This window comes from Physella acuta, unplaced genomic scaffold (assembly GCF_028476545.2).
Source record: "Physella acuta isolate Inbredline_101_S28 unplaced genomic scaffold, ASM2847654v3 ptg001582l, whole genome shotgun sequence".
In the NCBI taxonomy this organism is placed as follows: domain Eukaryota; kingdom Metazoa; phylum Mollusca; class Gastropoda; family Physidae; genus Physella; species Physella acuta.
In genome coordinates, this window is record NW_026733096.1 from 33,298 (window position 1) to 55,111 (window position 21,814).

Genomic DNA, 21,814 nt, shown 5'->3' on the forward strand with positions numbered 1-21,814 from the left:
TCGCCCCCCCCCCCCCCGAAAATATCAAGTGTTTTTTGTGTTTTTTAAACGGCCTATGTGGAAAAAGGCCTCCGTGCTTACTGTTGTTACCGTTATTGAATAAATTGTATACAGTTATGTCCGGCTGGACATTACTGATAACCTAAGCATGAATTAAAATTAAAAACAACAAAGGCATCAGGGGAAGGAAATGCAAGCTTAGGAAGGGTCTGAAATAGCCTCCCCTTATTTTAAAAAAAAAATAACACTAAATGAATTAAAACCAATCTTTTATCCCTATGGTTAAAACTTAGTTTAAAAATAAAATAAGCAAAAAATACCATAGTGTTTTTAGTCGTTAATTTCAAAACCCAATCTGACTTAACAAAACAATCATGATTGATGGAAATCTTAAGTGGACTAAGCTGATACACACCATATTTAGATTAGTAGAGTAAGGGTTTGGTTAAAACAGATATAAAAAACTATAAAAGTAAACAAGAAAGTAAACAAAAAATTATTTATTAGCAAACAAATAACCAACTCGAAAATTGTCAACCATCACATCAGTTAATTAATTTTAATTTGCAATTTAATGAAAGAATACAAAAATATTTTAATTGAACACAAGCAATTATTTTTTTCTATAAATACAAACTAGTTTTTTTTTAAGTCCAACACTGGAATCTAAGATGCTTTGACTCTTACAACACATCATACAAAGATCTTTTATAAAGACACATAACAACAGCAACTTTGACTCTCTCAAGAGAAGTTAGCAGTTTTCCAGTATGTGCGTTAGTGTTTCTATTAGTTTCACCGAAAGACAGCAGTATGAACCCTCAACAACCAACAACTTTAGCAATAGAAAATATTCTAACAGGAAAACAGCCAAAAAAAATTACTACCTCATTTAATGTGAAAAGAGTCATATTGATAATAATAAACTAGAAAGTTAACGATTATGATACTTATATTATTAACTGATTTATTATTTAACCGCCAAGTTGCTTTTATTGAAATTGTTTTACAAAATCATACCCTAACCAAAAAATCCCACATTTATTTAACAATCAAATGTTTTTTAGAAATTTATAAAACGCTTTTCAGTATTGCAAAATTAATTTTTTAGCTACTTTAAATACTAATGTACAATACACTTTAATTGATCAAATATGTTTGTAGATAAAAACAGCTTAACCCTTAGTGAAATAGACCATAAAATTATGTTTATTAGAAACATCTATCATTTTATTTTTAAAATTTTATAGTAGCTTTGCGTAGAAGTGTGTTTCAACATTCTAAGTATTATTGGGAGTGACTTAACTCCCTTGAACACAAGTGAGACAGATAAATGTAAACATGTTTAATATGTTAGATGTGTGTCTACAAGTTAGGGAAAGATAACCCTGGGTTATGTAGTTAGATACACATATTAAAATAAAAAAAAACATATCACTTTGGCTCTAGTGGGACAAATATTTTAAAGAAATAAAACATATTTTAATTTTCTTGTTAAAAATAATATACAGTATTGTTTAATGAAATCAGCATATATTTTTTAATTTTGGCCAACTTTTTGTAGCTCATATTTTTTTCTTACTCATATCAGGCATCTATTTTACAGCCACTGAGCTACAATTACATAATCATACAATAAACTTTTTGGCCTGAAGAGTTCAGTTTTTAAATCAAGGCTTAAATCCATTAGTATATGTTTTGTTACAACTTGTAGAAACAAAACAATTAAGAAATACCTGAACTCTACTTGCTCAAACTAGTTTATGTATGTATCTACATTTCTAAGAGAGAATAAACAGTTTTTGGAACAGTCACCAGAACAATATGTTATAGAAGGTTAGTTTACGTGTTTATAATTTGTAAGACTACACACAACCATAAATTCAATTTTAAGATTAGTCGATCTAAAAAAATATTATTTTTTTAGCGCTAATATCTGTATGGCAGTGTTATAACATTTACTTAGTGCTACAGATTGAAACATAGATACAACAATTACTTTTTTTGGGATTGGACAATAATTTCTAATGTTATTAAAATTTAATTAAATTCTGGATGTATCTTATAATTATCATTATTTGTGAAAAACATTTTATCTTTATAGTGAAATGTCTATCTTTATTTCTTTTTTTTACATTTTTTTTCTACAACTTACTAATTATAATTTTTGTCCCCATTTTCTTATAATTTTTTTATCAATATTTAAAACACCTTATAATTTTTACTCACACCTCATAACATCCCCTTTTAATTTTTATCTTTATAACTAAAAAATTGTTGACCCAATGTTATAGGGCTGGTAAGTAGGTCAATAAACAGTTCTACGGCTCAATAAAACCTGCATGAGCCACATAACTGTTTATTGACCTACTTACCAGCCCTATAGTTATTACACAAATATTTTGAAACATTTCATCCTTAAAATCTGTATTTTATTCTAGATCTAGGTAAAAATCCCCTTTTGTATCTTCAGGAAAAAAAAATCTAACATTTTTTTCACAAAATTGCAGAATTTTTAACTGCGAATCTCATAATGAGTTAAAATAGTATGCTTTTTGCACACATTTCAAAGTTATTTATTGTAAATAACACTTGCATTAACCGTTTTTTAATTTTAAAATATTACATACATTGTAAAACCCGCACATTGAAGGATTTTTTTAGGCCATATTTAAGTGTGTTCGGTAGGATTTAATTAAAATATAATTTTATATTGGAACAGGAAATCTTTAGATGGTTTAAAACATGATTAGACAAGTCCTTCACCACCCTATGGTTAATTTAAATCCTGGCAGATCAATACAGAAAAATGTTTTAAAATTAAATAGATACTATGGTAAACATTTGTACAAGAGATCACTTCCACTTTTGAAATTAAAAAATTTTCTTAAATATTTTAACAGTTAATACCGAAACAAAACGATAAAAAGTATATAAAATATAAAAACCAAATTAAATATGCTAGTATTGATTTTTTTTCAATATCAAATTAATGCTGCCTAAATAAATTGTGACATAACTAGAATTATAAATTTTATCATAACTACAATTTTTTTTAAATGTATTCCAAATAAATAGGAATAAATCTTTTGTTTTTTTGTGTAATTCTAACAGGCCAAACACATGATTGGAGTAGTTCCAGTGTACTGCTCAAATACAAGCAATCTCTTGTTTTTCCTTGAACACATCACACAATATTTTATCAGTGACAGCTTATCATACAAAGCTTGATCATTAAATGCCTTAAATTAAGGTTCTGTTAAAAAAAGGAATTTTTATCAATCATGTTTGTTGACAAATATGATAAACTGAGTATGACAACAAGTCATGTGATCACATTGAGAAATTTGAAAGGAAGATGTTGTTTTTTTTAAAATACACCAACTAGCCTCGTTCATGAATAACATTTTTTAAAAGATAAAATATAATGAAAAACAATAATAATATAATGAAAAAACAAGAATATAACTTCATAAAAAAACAATATAATTAATAATATTCATTATATATGAATTCCTTATTCTTTACAAAATAAGCCTTAACAAAACTACCAACGTAAACACATTAAATATTTTAATATCAATTCAGAACAAATTTTTTAAAATAAAGATAATATGAGTAGTTCCCTGTTTATTTAATAATTTAAAAACTTTGTTAGTACTTGCAAAATTTATTTCTTAAAATGTTGTTTTTAAATTTACATTTGTGTTACATTTTTTCCACATAAAAATGATCAAATAGGATAACGCAAGGGTATGGTGAAGCTGGGGACACGCCCAACGCCGGTGACTGTTAGCGTCTTATCCCACAGCCTGGCAGTGGCGTAAGCGTTTCCACCAGGGCGCGTCTCGATGACTCCTTGAAAAGTGATATGTTGGATGCCATGATCGTCAACAAAATCCCAACCTGCGTGCTCATGGCCGGCAAAGACTCCGATGACGCACCTAAACTGGTGGATGATGTTCATGATGTCGTCGTAGTTCCAGGCAAGACAAATGGTGTAGTCACGATCTTCACATTGTAAGGCCACGTGGGCTTTCAAAAACAAACAAAATTATCATTTTTATGTATTAGAACTTGCAGATTAAAATTAAGTTGAAATATTAATTTACTAAAAATATATGGGGGAAAGCAATCCGATGGGATCAAATTTGTCTCAAAGTTTAATTTTTTTTTTAAATCGTGCGCAGTTAAATTTTTAAAATGTGACCATCAAAACTTGACTGTATGTTTTTATTTATCATTTTTATACTAATTCAACATATTTATGGTTATTAATTATTTTAGGTAGCTTAACAATATTTGAAAAAAAAATCTGGTATTCTTTTGTCGCCAAATGGTAATGTTAAAATGTAAACAACCTAGTGATAACAAGGGCATGCTGACATTCAATATTACAATCATCTACTGGCAAAGAAGTGGGGCCTGAAGAACAAAAATTACAGGACGGTCCTGATTAAATAACAGCAGACAAAATTTCTCTTAAGTGTAACATGCCAGGTTGGTTGTAAATAGATATTGTAGCCTAAAATAAAAGTAATTTTTGTCTATGTAAACAATAACATTGTGTCTCTTTGCAAAAGTTTAGCTGATGTGTTCTGTTATTAAAGGAAAGTACTCATGTGAGGTAAAAATGTTATATAGGCCTACATACATACACACATATATATATATATATATATATATATATATATATATATATATATATATATATATATATATATATATATATATATATATATATATATATATATATATATATATATATATATATATATATATATATATATATATATATATATATGTATATATATTTAATACCAATCTTTAATATCTTAATAAGGGCATCATGATTTTGTTGACGGCTATTTAAAAGTTCTAAACTATTATTTACTAGCATGGAAAAATAAAAACAGTTTAAAAGACTGTTTAAATATCATTCAATCATTTTTTAAAATAATTTATTAGAAAACTGAAGGATTATCTTAAAGTTGCCAGGAAAGTTCATTTTTCATGCATAAAGAGTTTTAATTTGTATTTTTATAGAGCTACTAAGTTTAGAAAAGAGTAACGGTTCACAAAGCTAAATTATGTAAAGCTGCGACTTTAAAAAAAAATTACACTCACTCATAATGATGACATTTTCTTCCTTTGACTGAGCTTTCTGCAACACTTGAGAGAGCCATTGCAGCTGCTTCTCACTGATGCCGCCATTGTACGCCGCCCACCTCTTCTCCAGCCCGCTCAGGCCCTCAACACTGTTGATATCCTCGTTCTTGTTTCTTTCTCGCATCCACATCTGTGCTGTTTTGTAATTCTCGTCCTCTAGGCTATCCTTATATCCTAAAAGACCCACCTCGTACGTATCAAGGGCAACAATTCTCAGTTTTGGATAAGGCAAAAATGTGTAGTAAAGATGATTTGTGGCTGTTTCTATACTGAGGGAAAGTGAACTGTTGAGGCTTGATGTCAGATAAAAAGATCGGTTCAAATTGTAGAGTTCATGATTTCCAATGACGTGGTAGATAGGTATATGGAGGGAATTTAAGGGGTGCAGAGCTGTACTGAGAGCCCGTTTACTGTTGGTATCACCCCCAACGTTGTTCTTCCCATCAATGAGATCCCCAAGCTGCAGAACAAAAGCAACGGGGTCATCCAAGCGTTTCCAGTCATTGATTGCGTTTTTTAGCAGGTTTAAAGAATTTCTGTAGAAGCGCTCTCTTGTTTTAGAAAAGTCTGTACCATCATCACAATCTGCATACTGAACATCAGCTATGATGCCAAATGTGATGTGTGGCTTTTCCCTTATCGATGTTGAGGCCATTGATTTTTTTAAAGTGCTTACCAACAACTAAAACAAAACAAAATTTAAACAACATTAGTTTTTTGTTTTTTTTTAAATTTAAATTTGTTTTTGCAAGTAATTGACAAATTATTTTAACCTAGCTGATTTAAGATAATTCATTTTTTTCTATAGTTATATACATATTTTTTATGACAGAGTTTATAATTAGTGGGGTTTAAGATTATGACTTTCATATAGAGATGCATTCAACAGATCCTGCGATTGAGATGGCAGGACAGAGTATCTAACACAGACCTGTAGAAAAGGATTAAGCAGGAGCCTATTGGAGCTTAAATCAGAAGGAGGTACTGGCTTTGAATTGGGCAGATGCTGCATCAGATGCATACATATTTGAAATATTTGGTGCTTGATTTAAGCTACCATAGGCTCCCCAGGGGAGGCTAAGGAGAGGGTCTCCAAGATAGTACTGGAGAAAGATTTTAAGGCAGTAGGGATGTTTTGGGATACAGCTAAACACATAGCCAGGACAGGACAAAGTGGTAGATTATGGTTAAGGCCTTATGCAGGAGTAAAGAGGTTTATTTATTTAATGTGGTGATTTGTAAACATCATAACTTTAAGGATATCTAATTTATTTTAGATGGTGCTTATTCCCTACATCCTTAGGTTAAAAGAAGGAAATTTAATAACATTACTTACATGTTGAGTGGCTATATATATCACAGATACCAAAACAAAAGTCAGCACTAAAGAATGCTTCCTCCAGACCTCTTTGAAAGCTATGGTGTATGCCTTTGAATGATGTTGCCGTCAATCCGTTTTTGCCAAAATGTGTTCTAACTACTTTGTCTTTTTTTGTCTGGAAATAAATATATTAAATAGAATACAACACAAGTATAACGGAATTGTGCCATTTATATATGCTGGTCAAAAAATTATTGTGAAAACAGTAGCTCCCAACCATTTATTTAGTCTACATACCTTCTGGACAGTTATTTTTTTACTTTAATTAATTGATTTCTGATATTTTTGCATTGAACAAAATCAAATGTATATAATACCATATATATATATATATATATATATATATATATATATATATATATATATATATATATATATAACTAAACAAATTACATATATATATATATATATATATATATATATATATATATATATATATATATATATATATATATATATATAATTTGTTTAGTAACCAACTAGTAAGTGAAAAGCAATTTTACTTCTTTTCATATTGATTTTATGGTTTGATATCGATAGTTGCCCAGTGTTGACAGTGACAATGGTTATAGAGATCAGAGCTTTATATTTTATAAGTATACTAGCACTCACAACATAGTCACAAATCTCAACATGTCTTTATTAGTTAGTGATTACTAGCTGACTAGATAGTAATAGTATAATGGCTATGACTAGTGACTAGGATAGGAGATCCGAAGCAATAACTGAATTAACTTGATCAGTGTCACTGAATAAGTAAGTAAAAGTAGTACTGTACTAGATCTAGAGTAACTAGAATACTATTATTTATTATACTCATTGCTCAACTAACTTACTACCTGGGTCTTCTTGCATAACTTAAATTAAAAATAAATTTTATTAAATTTGATTTTGATCAAATTAGAATAAGGCCCAATGAGCCTTAATGACTATTATTATTAAGTATTTAGTGTGGAAAAGTGACAAAGAATCTCTTTAGAAACCCAGGAACAAGATTAAGTCTAGCATCCATTGTTTTCTTCTACTCATCATGTCCACAATCATTCACAATCACAATGATACCGTCATCTGATCAGCTGTTGATAGTTGGAGGCTGAGTTGTTTACAAACTTGAAACTAAGCTTACTATTCCTGGTCTATACCAGAAGCATTTGATACGACTTAATGTTTTATTATTATAAAGAAGTAACTTGAGTTTATTTGTATAAGCTTTATTAAACTGCACGTACTTACTTTTGTAAAAAAAAAAAATTATCCTAATAACTGAGTGGAACAAAATGATGACATTGGCAACACATCATAATATTTCAAGAGTGATCTCCCTTTCCCGGATATAACTAACGAAACATTACGTGTACCACATTTTTGCGTAAAACAAAAATTTTAAATATTTAAATTAAGAAAAAAATGATACTAGATCTTTAATCTAAATTTAGATATAGATCTAGAAGTCTAAAACTATTGGTGCGGTCTAATCTATTACATAATGGTGGGTTCTAGGGAGAGTTAAATGATAAATATCCCCATTGTCTAACAACCATATTGGTAATAGTTATAACCCCGGTTTTCGTTGATATAAATATTAATATAGATCTAGATCTATAGGCCTTGGCTACCCTAAAAATAGATGAAATTTAAAAAAAACGTTATTGGATTAAGTTTCACAAAACAAGATATCTAACCCGCATATTTAATGTTTGCCTAAAATTTGACAAGATGTAAACTAATTATGCAAATCAAAAAGCGCACTACTAAAGGCGCCCGATGTAAATTCGCGTCTCCACCGTAATAATTGTCTTTTTTAAATTTTTAAATTTAACTATATAGACCCTAAATGTCAAAATGCTATAATACCTGTAAGGGAGACATCCTTAAATGGCGTCACGCTTTTTTGACGATTTTTACTCCAGAAAAGCAAGACCACCCTAAAAGCTTACAACCCTCTCAAAATTACTGTTACATTTTTTAAAAACATCGATTTTTTTTTCCTAAAATATCGACAAAACTTGTTCAACATTGAGTGCTTTAATCAATTTTTATTACAATTTATTAAAACAGCTTTCTAAAATTCGAAATAACCACTAATATTCAGTTCCTAACATTACTTTTTTAAAATGAAAAAGTGTGACGTCACACTATCTGACACTCCCATTTCCCATATCACACATCGTCACAAAATTACGGATCTCCCTTCCTCTCCGAGCGTTATGTCATTTATGGACAACCCCTTATCATTCTGCCAAACTCAGCTTTGACTTGGATTTCTTTTACTGTTAAAACAAACACAACAGACCTAACTCAGAAAAACGGTTCTCAGAAAGATAAAAAAAAAAAAAGCGCAACGAAAAAAAGCGCAAAAATGTGCATTGGAAAAATGCGCAAACAGAAAAAAGCGCAAACAGAAATTTACGCACACAGAAAAATGTTTCTGGTCACTGGGGGGGGGGGGGGCGGTTACCGTGTGAAATGCTTCGTCCTCGTCCACCCGCACTTTAAATATATTTTCCGAGTTTTTTGTCAACAATAAAAAAAAAAAAACATGCTATGTTACATTATTCGACCCCCCCCCCCGCCCTCGACTACCTACACTTGTCAGAGGCGTAGCGACCCTTCGATTTGCCCCCCCCCCTCCTCGAACTTTTCATTTGCACCCTCCCCCCCACCTCAAATTTTCGATGATTTGCACCCCACCCTCGAACTTTTCGTTTGCACCCCCCTCCCTCAAACTTTCAATTTGTTTTTCCAACCCATTTTGGCGCCCCCCCCCCCCCTAAGGTCGGCGCCCGGGGACATATGCCCCCCCCCCCCCTCGCTACGCATCTGACTCTTGTAGTCACATTTTTTTCGGCTCATCTTTGGTGTGTGACGTCAATTATAAATTTGCCTATTAAGAACTTAGTTAAACAAAAATTTATAAGTTCATTCCCAGTCAGCACACATATATTGGCCCAATATTGGCTAAACATTGGTTACCAATATTGGCTACATCTTGGTGCAACATTGGCTTAACCTTGGCGAAACATTGGTAGTGAAACTCGGCATGATGTTGGCGCAATGTTGGCACAATATTGGCTATATCCCGGCTACATATTGGCCCAACATTGGCTAGATCTTGGCCAAATATTGGCTATATCCCGGCTACATATTGGCCCAACATTGGCTATATCCTGGCTACATATTGGCCCAATATTGGCTACATCTTGGCTCAATATTGGCTATATCTTGGCCCAATATTGTCTATATCATGGTTACATCTTGGCCCAATATTGGCTACATCTTGGCTCAATAATGGCTATATCTTGGCCCAATATTGGCTATACCTTGGCTCATCCTGTATTATATCCTGGCTACATCTTGGCCCAATAATGGCTATATCTCGGCTATACCTTGGCTCAGCCTGTATTATATCCTGGCTACATCTTGGCTCAAATTTTTATTTTTAGCATACAAAAAGATCCATTCTCATATCAGTCATAATATTTACAAAGGTAATTTCAAAATGTGAAAGAAATTTTAATCAAAATGTAGTAAAGCAGCAATACATACACAAGAACTGCTCATCTATTAAAATCCGTATTATACCATCCATTCAATTGTAAGAAAATTATAACTATACTATAAAGTATTGATTGAAAAAGAATAAGTAAATTATAGTGTAGTAACTTTCATTTTGACTTTTATACAAACAAATTAAAACAAATATACAAAACATTTTCATATAATGTAACAGATGTTAAGCAGGCCTACAGTTTAAATTAAACTAATGTAAAAACTTAATTTACTGTACAAGAATACAGAAGCTGTCTTGTACTATGATACGTAAACATAACATTAAAAATAAAAAGTATAAAATATTTGTCTAACAACATTTAATTGCATAGCTCGTTTAAGTATTCTAATTAAGGTTTACATTTTAATGCTGGACCAGTCTGCCTTGTCCATAAATAACAGAACGAAAATATGTTCAGGATCTCTAGATTATAATTGTGGTTAAATAGTGTTGAAATGAATGCCATTGTGTATACAAAATGTGCAATCTTTCAAAAGACAGATGGTTCGAGGGTTTATACGCATTGTGTAGAACAGGAATATCACTGCGATATTTAATAAATGTTTTTTTGTCTCGAGTATGAGGTATTTAATTATAGTAAACTGAATATATATTAATTTACTTCATTAATTAGAAATAAATATCACCAGCAGAAGTATTGTCAATACAAATGTTGCAAGCTTTTTTCAGATTGTACAGTGAAACTAAATAATGAAAGGAATTTGCAACTAATTCTTTAAAGAAAAAAATGTCAATTGTATATTTCATTTAGGGCATTAAATCTACACTAAACATACATACAATGCCAACTTAAATTATTATATTATTACAAAAGGAAACAATTTATTAATTTAAAATCAGCATTGTTCTTAGACTATTTTGGTAAGAGCATCTTTTCTTTTCGTTAAGCACTTAAATGCAATATGTATTAAACTGTTAACCTGATCCATCTGATCAAATTTTTTTTTTTAAATCTGATCTAAAATTATTACAAAAATCAATGTTGTCCTCATTCTTGTGGACCCTTGTGGAGCTGAGAGACACAACCACACCTCTCTATTTTTATACTTGGTTTTAGGAGATTCCCCAAAGTTGTGTCCATAACACTCTGCCTGCTTGTGTTTTGTTGGTTTCTGATATTTTCCATGTTTGTTTTGGATAACAAACTTTCTCTTTCCTTTGGGATTCAAATCCAATAAAACCCTGGTTGTTGATTTATGCAAGGTATGTCATAATCCATCCACATTCTAAAAAAGAAAAGTTACACACTAAAAGTCATTTATGAAATAATTACAACCATACACTGCTCATTTTGCACTAAATTTATAATGTTTATTTTATTTTGCACTGCACTGAACATACAACAAGAAGCCCCTAACATCATGTTTGCTACCTTGTAACGATATATTATATAGGTATAAAGACTGGTGGTCTGGGGTGTTCATGCTACCCAGGTAACACTTATACTGCATATATATATATATATATATCTATATATATATATATATATATATATATATATATATATATATATATATATATATATATATATATATATATATATATATATATATTTATAAACAAAAGTGAAAAAAAAAACCTGGTAATAAAAAAAATAATAGTATGTATATAAATATTATAAACCCCTTACCCTATGTCTCTGAGCTAAGAAGGTGCCAGACAATTTTTGAGCAATTTCATCAACTTTATCAATTCAGTAATTGAACGATTAGACCCTTCAGAGTGACCCAGAAGTAATGCTTGTGGTCTGAAATTATTTTACTAATATCAGTAAAGGCATTAACTACACATGCTGATCAATACATGCAAGCAAAAATTACTAAATGAAAATTATTATTCACTTTGAAACAATGTAAACTTACAGTTGTTAAGTGTTAAGAACATTTAGTCATTTTCTGGTGTAGCCAGTATTTGGTGAAGTATCAAGCAGTGGGGACCTTATAATTTATTAAAGATTGATATATCTCCAGTGGGCTGATTGATATACACAACACCTGAAAGGCCTGAAAATAAATGGCATTCTTAGTTATTAAATATAATAATAAAATGAGTGAGTGATACAATAAATGATAGCCAGATTAGATACTAATTTTTAAGTATCTCTGTTTATTTGATCTCTGTATATAAAGGATTGTGTAGTCAACACTATATCTAGTATTATCTAGCCACCTTTTTTATTTCATAGTCTTAAATTGGGTATATATCAGACTTAGGTGAACTGATGAATGTACTACTAACTTGGCTTTATGTTTAGCAATAGTGTCCTCAACCATTTGCCTACTCTGTCCTCTATATGATAATATGAGTAGTGTTGATCATTAAGTATGGCTTACTAATAGTACCATCTTATCGCTGTTGGTCATGAAATTAAGTGTTGCTCTGAGGTCTCCACACTACTATTTACACAACTTACATCTTATTCATCAAAACATGCATTAGACTGGAATCCCCAGGGAAAAAGGAGGGTGGGCCGGCCAAGGAAAACATGGAAGAGAACGGTTGAGGAGGAGGCGAAAACAGCTGGGCTCTCATGGGCACAGATTAGAGGAGCAGCCCAAAACCAAGTCCGCTGGAGATGTGTGGTTGCAGCCCTTTGCTCCCCAGGGGCCACAAAGGAGTGATGATGATGACATCTTATTCTCCCATAGGGACCTGTAACAGTAATAGAAATTTGAATGACAATCTTGAATCAATTTAGAATTCTAGTTGACTAATTTTTTTCAAAATTAATACCTATCAAAATACACTGTTTAACATGTAGAAATTTGTTCTATAATTGTGTCTACTGTTCCTCTCTCTCTCTCTCTCTCTCTCTCTCTCTCTCTCTGAATTAATTAATAAAGACAGTTTCAAATCCTTACACAAATAGGCCTAGAACAATAAAATTAAGTTTTTAAAAAAGTTAAAGTGAATGATTATTTATTAATTTATAAACATTTAAGCCCCCTCCCCCCTTTCCCTGTGCGTGATAATTATACCTAAAGTTGAAAACCAATAAATACATCGATCTATCAATAATCAATATAACCCCAAACGTACTTGCCAGAGGCGTAGCGAGGGGGGGCGGGGGGGGGGACATATGTCCCCGGGCGCCGACCTTAGGGGGGGCGCCAAATTGAAAGTTTGAGGGGGGGGTGCAAATGAAAAGTTCGAGGGGGGGGGGGGTGCAAATCGAAAGTTTGAGGGGGGGGTGCAAATGAAAAGTTCGAGGGGGTGTGCAAATCGAAAGTTTGAGGGGGGGGTGCAAATGAAAAGTTCGAGGGGGGGGGGGTGCAAATGAAAATTTGCTCCCGAGGGGGGCGCCAAATTGAAAGTATGTCCCCGGGCGCCGGGAAGGGTCGCTACGCCTCTGGTACTTGCATACTTTTCAATACAAAAAAAAGTGCTGTCAAAATTAACCGCCCTCTGATTACGATTTTTAGTTATTTAGTATTATTAGAATCTAGATCTATTATATCTATCATAAAGGAGATTATTGTAAAATGTAATTATAGCCTAATGCCAAAATAAACAGAATATAGACTCTAGTATTATTAATATATAGATCTAGACTAGATCTAGATCTAGGCTCATTTTATTACCTCAAATAAACTACCTTTTATAACTTTTATTTGATGACTTAGGCCCATAAAGTTAAAGTTTCCAACAAAAAAATACGAATTTTCCAGATTCTGCATAAATACAGTTATACTACTTCTCACTGTTGAACTAAAATGGCTACAGTGGGCCTACCTGTTTTACTGTGACTGGATACAAAGTCTTTTGTTAAGAAAAATGGCGCAGGACCGGGATGCTGGCTTGCGAACAATAGGAAGGAATGTGAACAAAGGGACAATGGGCGACAGGGGGCCATGGCAGTAGCGCACACAATTTTAAAAAGATTAACAAAATGTTTAACACATGCAACGTAGTCTGTTATTGATGCTATGTTTACATTAGAGCATGATATTAAAAGATAAATTAATTTTAGTTAACATATATTAAGTTTAACAAGCATATTTAACTAAAATTTATGCAGTGAATCCATAAATCAGTGTAATCTTGGCAGCCAAGGTAAAAACGGTTAAATATCAAGGTATCAAGGGATGCAAGCATGTACAAATCTTGGCTGTACCCTGGCGTAAGCTTGTCCAATGTTTGGCCATGATTACAACATTGGGCCAAGGTTGGGCCGACCCTGGTATTACATACTGTGTTAGCTGGGTTGGCCTTGTGGATTGTCCTATTTGCTGTAGATCTACAAATGCATTATATTATAAGCTTTAATAAGTAACTAGATTCTAGGCCTTCAAAGTAGGCTACTGTAGTAAACTATAAACAACAACAGTGTTTGATTAATAGTTCACTACTACTACCACTAGATATAGTAGTCTAGATTCTAGTCTAGGGAAGGGGGTGGGGTGGAATGGGGGGGGGACTAACTAAATTTTGTAAACAATCTGATTTTATAGAGTAGTTTCCCCTGAATTAATAGGTAAACAAGTTTTGTTAAAAAATTATTAGATTATTATTAGATCTATTAATTTATTATCCTAAGATCTAGATCTAGATCTAGAAAATCTAGATCTGAAATCTAAACTGAAACTCGGACGTGTAGGTCTAGACTCTTGAGTATTGTTTTAATTATTTTCACTGTAACACTCATTTAATTTAGCCCTCGCGTCTAGTTGATAGTCTGACTGATTACTGATTTGTCAGAAGTTACTCAAGTTTAGATTTTACCTCACTGACTAAACTTAGTTTAGTCAGTGAGGTAAATAAAATCTTAGTACGAGGCTAAACTAAGATTTTACCCCCAGGCCTAGGACTAGGTCTACAAAAATATAATACAAAAGCACATCTTTTTAATTTTTATTGAATATTGGCTGTTACGTTAGTTACCGCGTCTGACAGCTGACAATAAATACTAAAATACTAACACTGTCTAACACTAACTATTATGTAACTAATTAGTAATTATAATAGATCTACTAACATTTACCCTTTTTTAAAACTCTAAACTCTAATAGTTTAATATTAATAAATACTATTAGTAGTTTTAAAGTATTAAATAAATATTAAATAGGCCTAGGCCCTATAGATAGGGGCCTAAATAATAAGTATTAGTATAATAGTTCCTAGATCTAGGTGGTCTATACAATTTACTAAAATAGGAATGTAATACTAATAAATAGGCCTAATAGGAATAGTTGCCTAATTAGTAATTAATGTCATTATTAATTAAAATGTTAAGTAAAAATTGCAAGGTTTTACCTTTGTCCTTTACCGGTTAGTGCCAGTAAGTTTGTAACTATTTCTATTGTCTTGAATCTAGAATCTGAGATAAGGATGTCTATCTGCATATTATTAATTATTAGTTTGGGCTAAGGCGAAGGGCAACTAATTTTTTAAAAATTTGGACGGTAAGACTAGGATTAGGTTAGTCACTAGTATCAGTGTTGACATTCAACAAGTAACTAGTTTTGGCCTATATACTATTACTAGTATTATGTACTATAGTAGCCATCGGTATCCATTACATGCAAATTATTATTATAGGCCTATATATTTTTAATGTTATACATAAAATAGTTATTGGTCAAAATGCAATGTGCTTTACTGCAGGTTGAACAATATTAGTGACAAAGCAAAGAAATAACTAAATAGCTAAAAATCGAACACATTTAAAATAACATAGGCCACCAATACCTATAAGAAAATATTAAACCAAATTATATACATTATTAGTCAACACAACACCATAATAAATGCACACACTGATTAAGAGACTTAAATATTGCGTTAAAAACCGGCTGTTAAATGGTATTTATGTTGTTTTTTAAAGTAATTTATATTAGTTTTGGCCAAGAAAATTGAATAAATTTCATAGCATACGTCTTGATAAGTAGATCTATAGATCTAAATAAAATTTGAATGAAATAGTTCATTTCTTTATATTCTAAAATTGGAAGATGTGGGAAGTGAATCTTATTGAAGATAATGTCATTAGTATTGTGCATCATTTATGACATTTAATGTTTAATTCTATTTTTTCCCTTATTGAATGACACCATTAGTGGTGTGTCGTTAGTGGTGTGTACTTTCTGTAGTTTCAACATGTGACGTCATTTCTTTTGTGTTACTTATATCTTCTCTAGGGCGTTCGTGTTAAAACCATAAACACTTTTCCGGTTGCATAATTAAAAATGTGTTTCAACATTCGAATATTAAGTCTTTCCTTCTTTAAATAAAATTTAGTTTATACATTTAATACATCCAACATATTATTTTCAACAAAAGCTCGTATCATTTAGTTCTCCATATATATATATATATATATATCCCTGAAGATACTGATCTCATAGCCTGGGAAAATATTTTGCAGACAGAGAGAGAGAAGTGCACACATGGCACATATATATTGGGACAATCTTTCAACCCCATTCCCATTAACAAAATCTTGTCTAAAAGGAATGTATGTGGGGAAACTTCTCTTTGATGTAATCACATTTAAAGATTATTTTTCCATTCATTGATTTTTGTTTCATGTCACAGCTAGAGTTCCCAGCGAGTTCATTATGTACACTACACGTAACTGAAAGCCATCACTATGTGACTAGTCTGACAGCAAGCTATCAGGAGCTCACCTGAAACACACAAGTTTTGATACTGTACACCAAGGAGGATGAACCAAGCTCTATTGCCTTACAGAACAGTGAGTATTTTAATACTGTTTGTTGTATGCTTATTAATTAGAGGGTCATAATTACAGATCCATTTTATTATGCACAAATAAATTATACATTTAGCTGTGACTCATCCAGTCTTTCCATATAATTTGACATATCACTTTACTCTCAAAATACCATCCAAATGGTGTCTTGCTTCTTTTTGGGCAAACTTCACTCCCTCTCACAATTGTCAAAGCAGGAGTTGTACTCTACTAAAATGACACACCAGATTAAGCAACCAATCTCCCATGCATCTTTGTAAGTGGATATAACAAAGCATTGAAACATCTGCCCCATGTGTCTTGGGCACAAACGGGAAGATAATAAATCTATGGTGATTTTGCTGAAAATATTAATGAGTTATTTCCCTTGGCAAAAAAAAGGCAAAAATATAGGCTAGCAACTGAACATTTTAAAATATAGTATACTTTTGTTAACATCTCTTAGAGATGTGTACACTAATAATGTTACACTGGCGAGTGGGTGGTGTGCAGACAGGGTAAAGCCAACCAGAGTAGAGACATAAAATAGAAGAACATCCCACATTTTAATAAGAAAAAACCCAACGGCCTGTCCTGTTAAATCAAATGCTAATTAAAGTTCTGTTAATTTAACTACTAATTAAAGTTCTGTTAATTTAACTTCTAATTAAAGGGGTCATTCATAAATGACGTCACGCTTTTTTGGACGATTTTTATCTCCCCCTCCCCTCAGTCACACATCATCACAAAAAGCCAGACCCCCCCCCCCCCCCTAAATTTACGTCACACTTCAGCCTACAAACCCCCCCCCCTCAAAATTGCAGTTGAATTTTTCTTAAAATACGATATTTTTCCAAAATTTGTCTAAACTTTGTCAACATAGAGTATTTCAATCAATTCCTATTACAATTTATTAACACAGTTTTCTAAAACGCGAAATAACGGCTAAAATTTGTTTTCTGACATTGCTTTTTTATAATGCCAAAGTGTGACGTTACACCATCGGACCCCCCTCCTTCCCCTCACTACACACCGTCACAAAATTACGGACCCCCCCCCCCCCCAGTTCCCTCAACGAGTGTGACATCATTTATGGACGATCCCTTGGGGTTAGTCTAAGAAAATAATGTTAATGATTTTCATCATAGCTGATATAAATAATTTTAACTTATTTAAATAATCATATTTTGTAGCACCTACGTGTTATGTAGGCATTTTTTTTTTACCTCAGACATTTTTTTTTGTTATGATAGAGGAAATAAACAACACGCACATTTCCTCTCAACCGTCAGATGCTATAAGAACAGTGTTTATGTCCTCTACATCCCGTTAGGGAATATACGCACCTTGCGTATTTGCTCTGTCGTTGATCACAATCTCAATCACTAACCCGACGCCGTTCGATAAAATACCCATAATGGGGTCATCCATAAATAACGTCACGCTTTTTTTTCTTTCGGACGATTTTTACCTCCCCACTCTTCCATCTTCACACATCGCCACAAAAAACCATACCCCACACCATAAAATTACGTTACACCTCAGCCAACGCAGTTGTTTTTTTAAGCATCGATTTCTTTTAAAAATTATTTTCTGCCAACATTGGGTAGCCTATAATAATCAATTTCTAATACAATTTAAAAAAAAAAAAAAAAAAAACCGGCTTGCCAAAAGCGCAAAATGCGGCAAAAACACGAGGGGGAGGGGGGGGGGGGGGTAGGTTAAAAAAGTGTGTCGTTACAATTCTTGAACCTACCCCCCCCCCCCCCCTCGCCACACATACTTTCAAAATTCCAAACCCCCATTCCCTCTCAGGGGTGTCACTTCGAGAATGGACGATGGCTAAAACACATTGTATAAAAACAAGAATTAAACTAAATGGAAATTTTTTTTTAACATTAATGACACAAACATTTATAGTTAAAGAAATGTTAGTATGCCTGGCCCATCCATATATACAAACAAACCGTCATTGCTTACATTATAACTTTACCTTTTAAAAAAATCAATTTAAACTAATTAAACTACGCATTGCAAAGTTTAATGGGTCCGTCACTTGTTTACCTATTATTTTACTGACAGCGGCGTACCACCTTTCTGTCAGGGTCGTATCGTTAGCCTCACGTTTCTCTCAAGGGCGTATCGTTAGTCTCACCTTTCGGTCAGCTTGATCCTAGGGCGCCTAGCTTGGTCCTAGGGCGCCTAGCTTGATTCTAGGGCGCCTAGCTTGATTCTAGGGCACCTAGCTTGGTCCTAGGGCTCCTAGCTTGATCCTAGGGCACCTAGCTTGGTCCTGTGGTGACTAACCTAGACCTAGCATAGTCCCATGGTTCGTACACGCCACTGTGGCGAACAGTGTTTCTTCCAGACTATTTTCTCCGGGGGTGCACTTGAATTTTTTTTTGGGTGGGGGGGGGGGGGGGGGGGCGGACACTGTTATAAGTATATATTTTCCATATAAATTCCATTTCGTTCGAAGAGATGCCTGGAAGAAACTCTGGTGGCGTAGCCTGGTCCTTCGGCGACTGTTCTAGTCTTATGGCGACTGTCGTAATCCCATGTGTCGGGCACGCCACTGATTGTTGTTGCACCGTGTCACATGATGAGGGTCAGGAAATACCGGATATAAACGGCGATCATTTCAAAATGAGAAATAGGCCTAAGGAACTTGCGAGTATAAACAGCGGTCATTTCTGAATGAGAAATACCTGATCGCTCTTAAAGCACCCAACTGACCCTGGCAGTGATGGGTAAGATTGTGTAATACTTTTATGTAGAGTTCGTACCATCATGTACTGTTACCTTTTTAGCTTTTACAAATCTTTGTTTTCTAAGCTTATCTCAAATGATATTTTTTTTAAATGTTTTTAATTACCTTATCGTTATCTCTTATAATCTTAAATTGTCTCACAATAAAAAAGAATTCACGGATACTTTACTTTGTGTAACGGTGCACGCTTCACAAGGTAAAGATTGTATTGTTATTGTCTTTTTAGTTTGAGACATGTTAGAAAGAGACTATGCGAAATTTAAATGATGTGGGCTTGTGATGATTGTCCTGAGTTGATTTTGTAGTACTGTAAACATCGCTTCATAACCAGAGGTGTAACCAGTTATCGGTAATTGTGGGGATATAAAACATAGAATTTTTTAAAATGAATTTTTTACTTAAGGGTACGCATTATCCCAAGTTCTCATATATATATATATATATATATATATATATATATATATATATATATATATATATATATATATATATATATATATATATATATATAATTTATTGATTAGTTTATAACCTTCTCTGCCTTCACAAGTGTTGATAAAACACTTGTCATAATCTGATTGAATGTCATTATAACAAGTATCGCGACCCTAAGCGTAGTTCTGGCCACATCCCCGAACTTACACACAATCTTAACATTAGCCCTGGCCATACCATTAATCCAGATTTTGACCCTGTCCTTAACCCTAAGGCTTAATCAAACGGTACGAGCTATACTGAAGGGGAAAAACACAAATTCAGTACCCTTCAGTACAGTTCTGCCGGTGTCCCCTATAAAAACCGTCTTATCAAAGTTATACAAGAAAACACAACATCAGGATACTTAATGATAATGTGTACTGGCGTCTAGCTCACCACACAATGACAACAAACCACGCAGCTTTTCAAACTCAAGTGTGTGTAGATAGATCAAGGACTAATCTAATTTTTGTGTGTGTTCATACAAAATCTAGGCCAAATTTCATAAGTTCAAAAAGCCAAGTTAAATTCATTTTGTGTTTACACAATCGCAGGCATATCTTTTCAGCAGAACATATAGATCTAGGTTAAGCAAACATCGGAACAGACATACCAAATTTAATTTTAAGACATAAGAGTAGTGTTTAAGAAATATGGTGTTCATTCAACACTTGGGACTTGCACCATTTTTATATGTGGGTATTTTTTTTTTTCGTTTTTATTTATCTGACGGAGATTTCACTTAAGAAAATATATATTCTTAGCACCTTAACTTAACCCTAATCGATAATGCTCGAAAGTAGTAACGTATATGTAGATTGATGAGCATTAGTGTACCTTGTTTAAGTACCATCGTGTATAGGGTGGGTCAGGTGGGGGAGGGGGTGTACAGCAGTGTTAACAAGTTTTGTGTTGCGAAGGTTTTGGGTTATGCAAGCCATTGGGTTATGAAAGTTTTGTAATACGGTTGTCTTGGGTAAAAAGTATTGGGTTAGGAAGTTTTTGGGTTAGGGTTGTCTTGTGTAAAAAGTGTTGGGTTAGGGTTGTCTTGGGTAAAAAGTGTTGGGTTAAGAAAGTTTTTGTATATTAAAGAGCATGGTATAAACGCTTTTGCTTAGCAACGCGTGACCTACCTAAACAAAAAGCATCGGTCAAAGGGGCCTAAGTTTGCTTCAGACGACGAAGCGAATTATTATTCATTTTTTAAAAGAAACATGTTTGCTTGGTGTTTACTATAGATATAGGTTGTTAAAGCCAACTTTGTTTTTACACGGTGCTTTTAGGCTTGAGTCTACGTTGGTTGATTTGAATCGAGTTGAGAACGACATTTGGGACCCAATCTGGTTGTAACTGGACAAGCCACGAAGTAATTAGCAATAGGCACAATTCGGCAAGGCTGTGTAATAGAACATGTAAACTGCAACAGGCATCATTCGACAAGGCTGTAAAAACAAAAACGAACATGTAAACAGCAACAACACTATCCGGCAGGGCTGTGTACTAGGTCTCATTAAGACTAAAAACCCACTCCAAAGAATAGCAATACGGTGCTCTATTATGGGATGACGTGGCTGGGCGATAGGAACGCACGACCTCTAACCCACAATTCTCGAGTTCGAACCCCGGACACGAGCTCATAGGACGTCCTTTACTCCACCCAGTACCCAGTACCACACTATCCCCCAATACGCCGTAGAAACAGGTGAGCTCTGTTTCACCTGTTTGGTTGTCTATCCTTGTGGTAAAATACAGCGA

The 21,814-nt window shown here is 33.1% G+C and overlaps 2 protein-coding genes and 1 long non-coding RNA gene across 7 annotated transcripts in view; 1 reads left to right on the top strand and 2 right to left on the bottom strand.

Moving 5' to 3' along the window:
- Window positions 1–481: 481 nt before the first annotated feature.
- On the bottom strand, window positions 482–7,863 carry LOC131929002 (manganese-dependent ADP-ribose/CDP-alcohol diphosphatase). 2 transcript variants are annotated; one of them, XM_059285192.1, is made up of 4 exons: window positions 7,784–7,863; window positions 6,506–6,665; window positions 5,128–5,851; window positions 482–4,035 (listed from the first exon to the last, which is right to left on the bottom strand). In XM_059285192.1, exons 3-4 carry the CDS (start codon window positions 5,822–5,824, stop codon window positions 3,734–3,736), a joined length of 999 nt encoding a protein of 332 aa, XP_059141175.1. In that variant the 5' UTR covers window positions 5,825–5,851; window positions 6,506–6,665; window positions 7,784–7,863; the 3' UTR covers window positions 482–3,733. The 2 variants fall into 2 exon arrangements, with proteins under 2 accessions (XP_059141175.1, XP_059141176.1); XM_059285193.1 differs by lacking the exon at window positions 7,784–7,863 and adding an exon at window positions 7,054–7,072.
- Window positions 7,864–10,133: 2,270 nt separating this feature from the next.
- On the bottom strand, window positions 10,134–13,070 carry LOC131929003 (uncharacterized). The gene is made up of 4 exons (XR_009383873.1): window positions 12,535–13,070; window positions 11,984–12,124; window positions 11,752–11,868; window positions 10,134–11,347 (listed from the first exon to the last, which is right to left on the bottom strand). It is a non-coding gene; the product is annotated as an uncharacterized LOC131929003 (long non-coding RNA).
- A 1,628-nt stretch (window positions 13,071–14,698) lies between these two features.
- LOC131928997 (ABC-type organic anion transporter ABCA8B) overlaps window positions 14,699–21,814 on the top strand; it is a 77,293-nt gene continuing 70,177 nt past the window's right edge. The window contains exons 1-2 of one of the 4 annotated variants that reach the window (XM_059285187.1): window positions 14,699–14,714; window positions 16,656–16,815. Coding sequence is in view for 1 of the 4 variants with exons in the window: in XM_059285185.1 (XP_059141168.1) it covers window positions 19,559–19,562 (4 nt within the window). In the remaining 3 variants the exon portion in view is untranslated. Of the gene's footprint in view, window positions 14,715–16,655; window positions 16,816–19,368; window positions 19,563–19,753; window positions 19,779–21,626; window positions 21,762–21,814 lie in introns of those variants that run through there. The other 3 variants (XM_059285185.1, XM_059285188.1, XM_059285189.1) reach the window with 3 other exon arrangements.

What these genes read in the sequence shown, in the direction of transcription:
- LOC131929002 (XM_059285192.1), bottom strand. Translation starts at nt 5,824, where the DNA reads ATGGCCTCAACATCGATAAGGGAAAAGCCACACATCACATTTGGCATC. An exon ending in AGAAAATGTCATCATTATGA is followed by an intron (nt 4,036 to 5,127) that starts GTGAGTGTAATT and finishes TGTTTTTGAAAG; the next exon opens with CCCACGTGGCCTTACAATGT.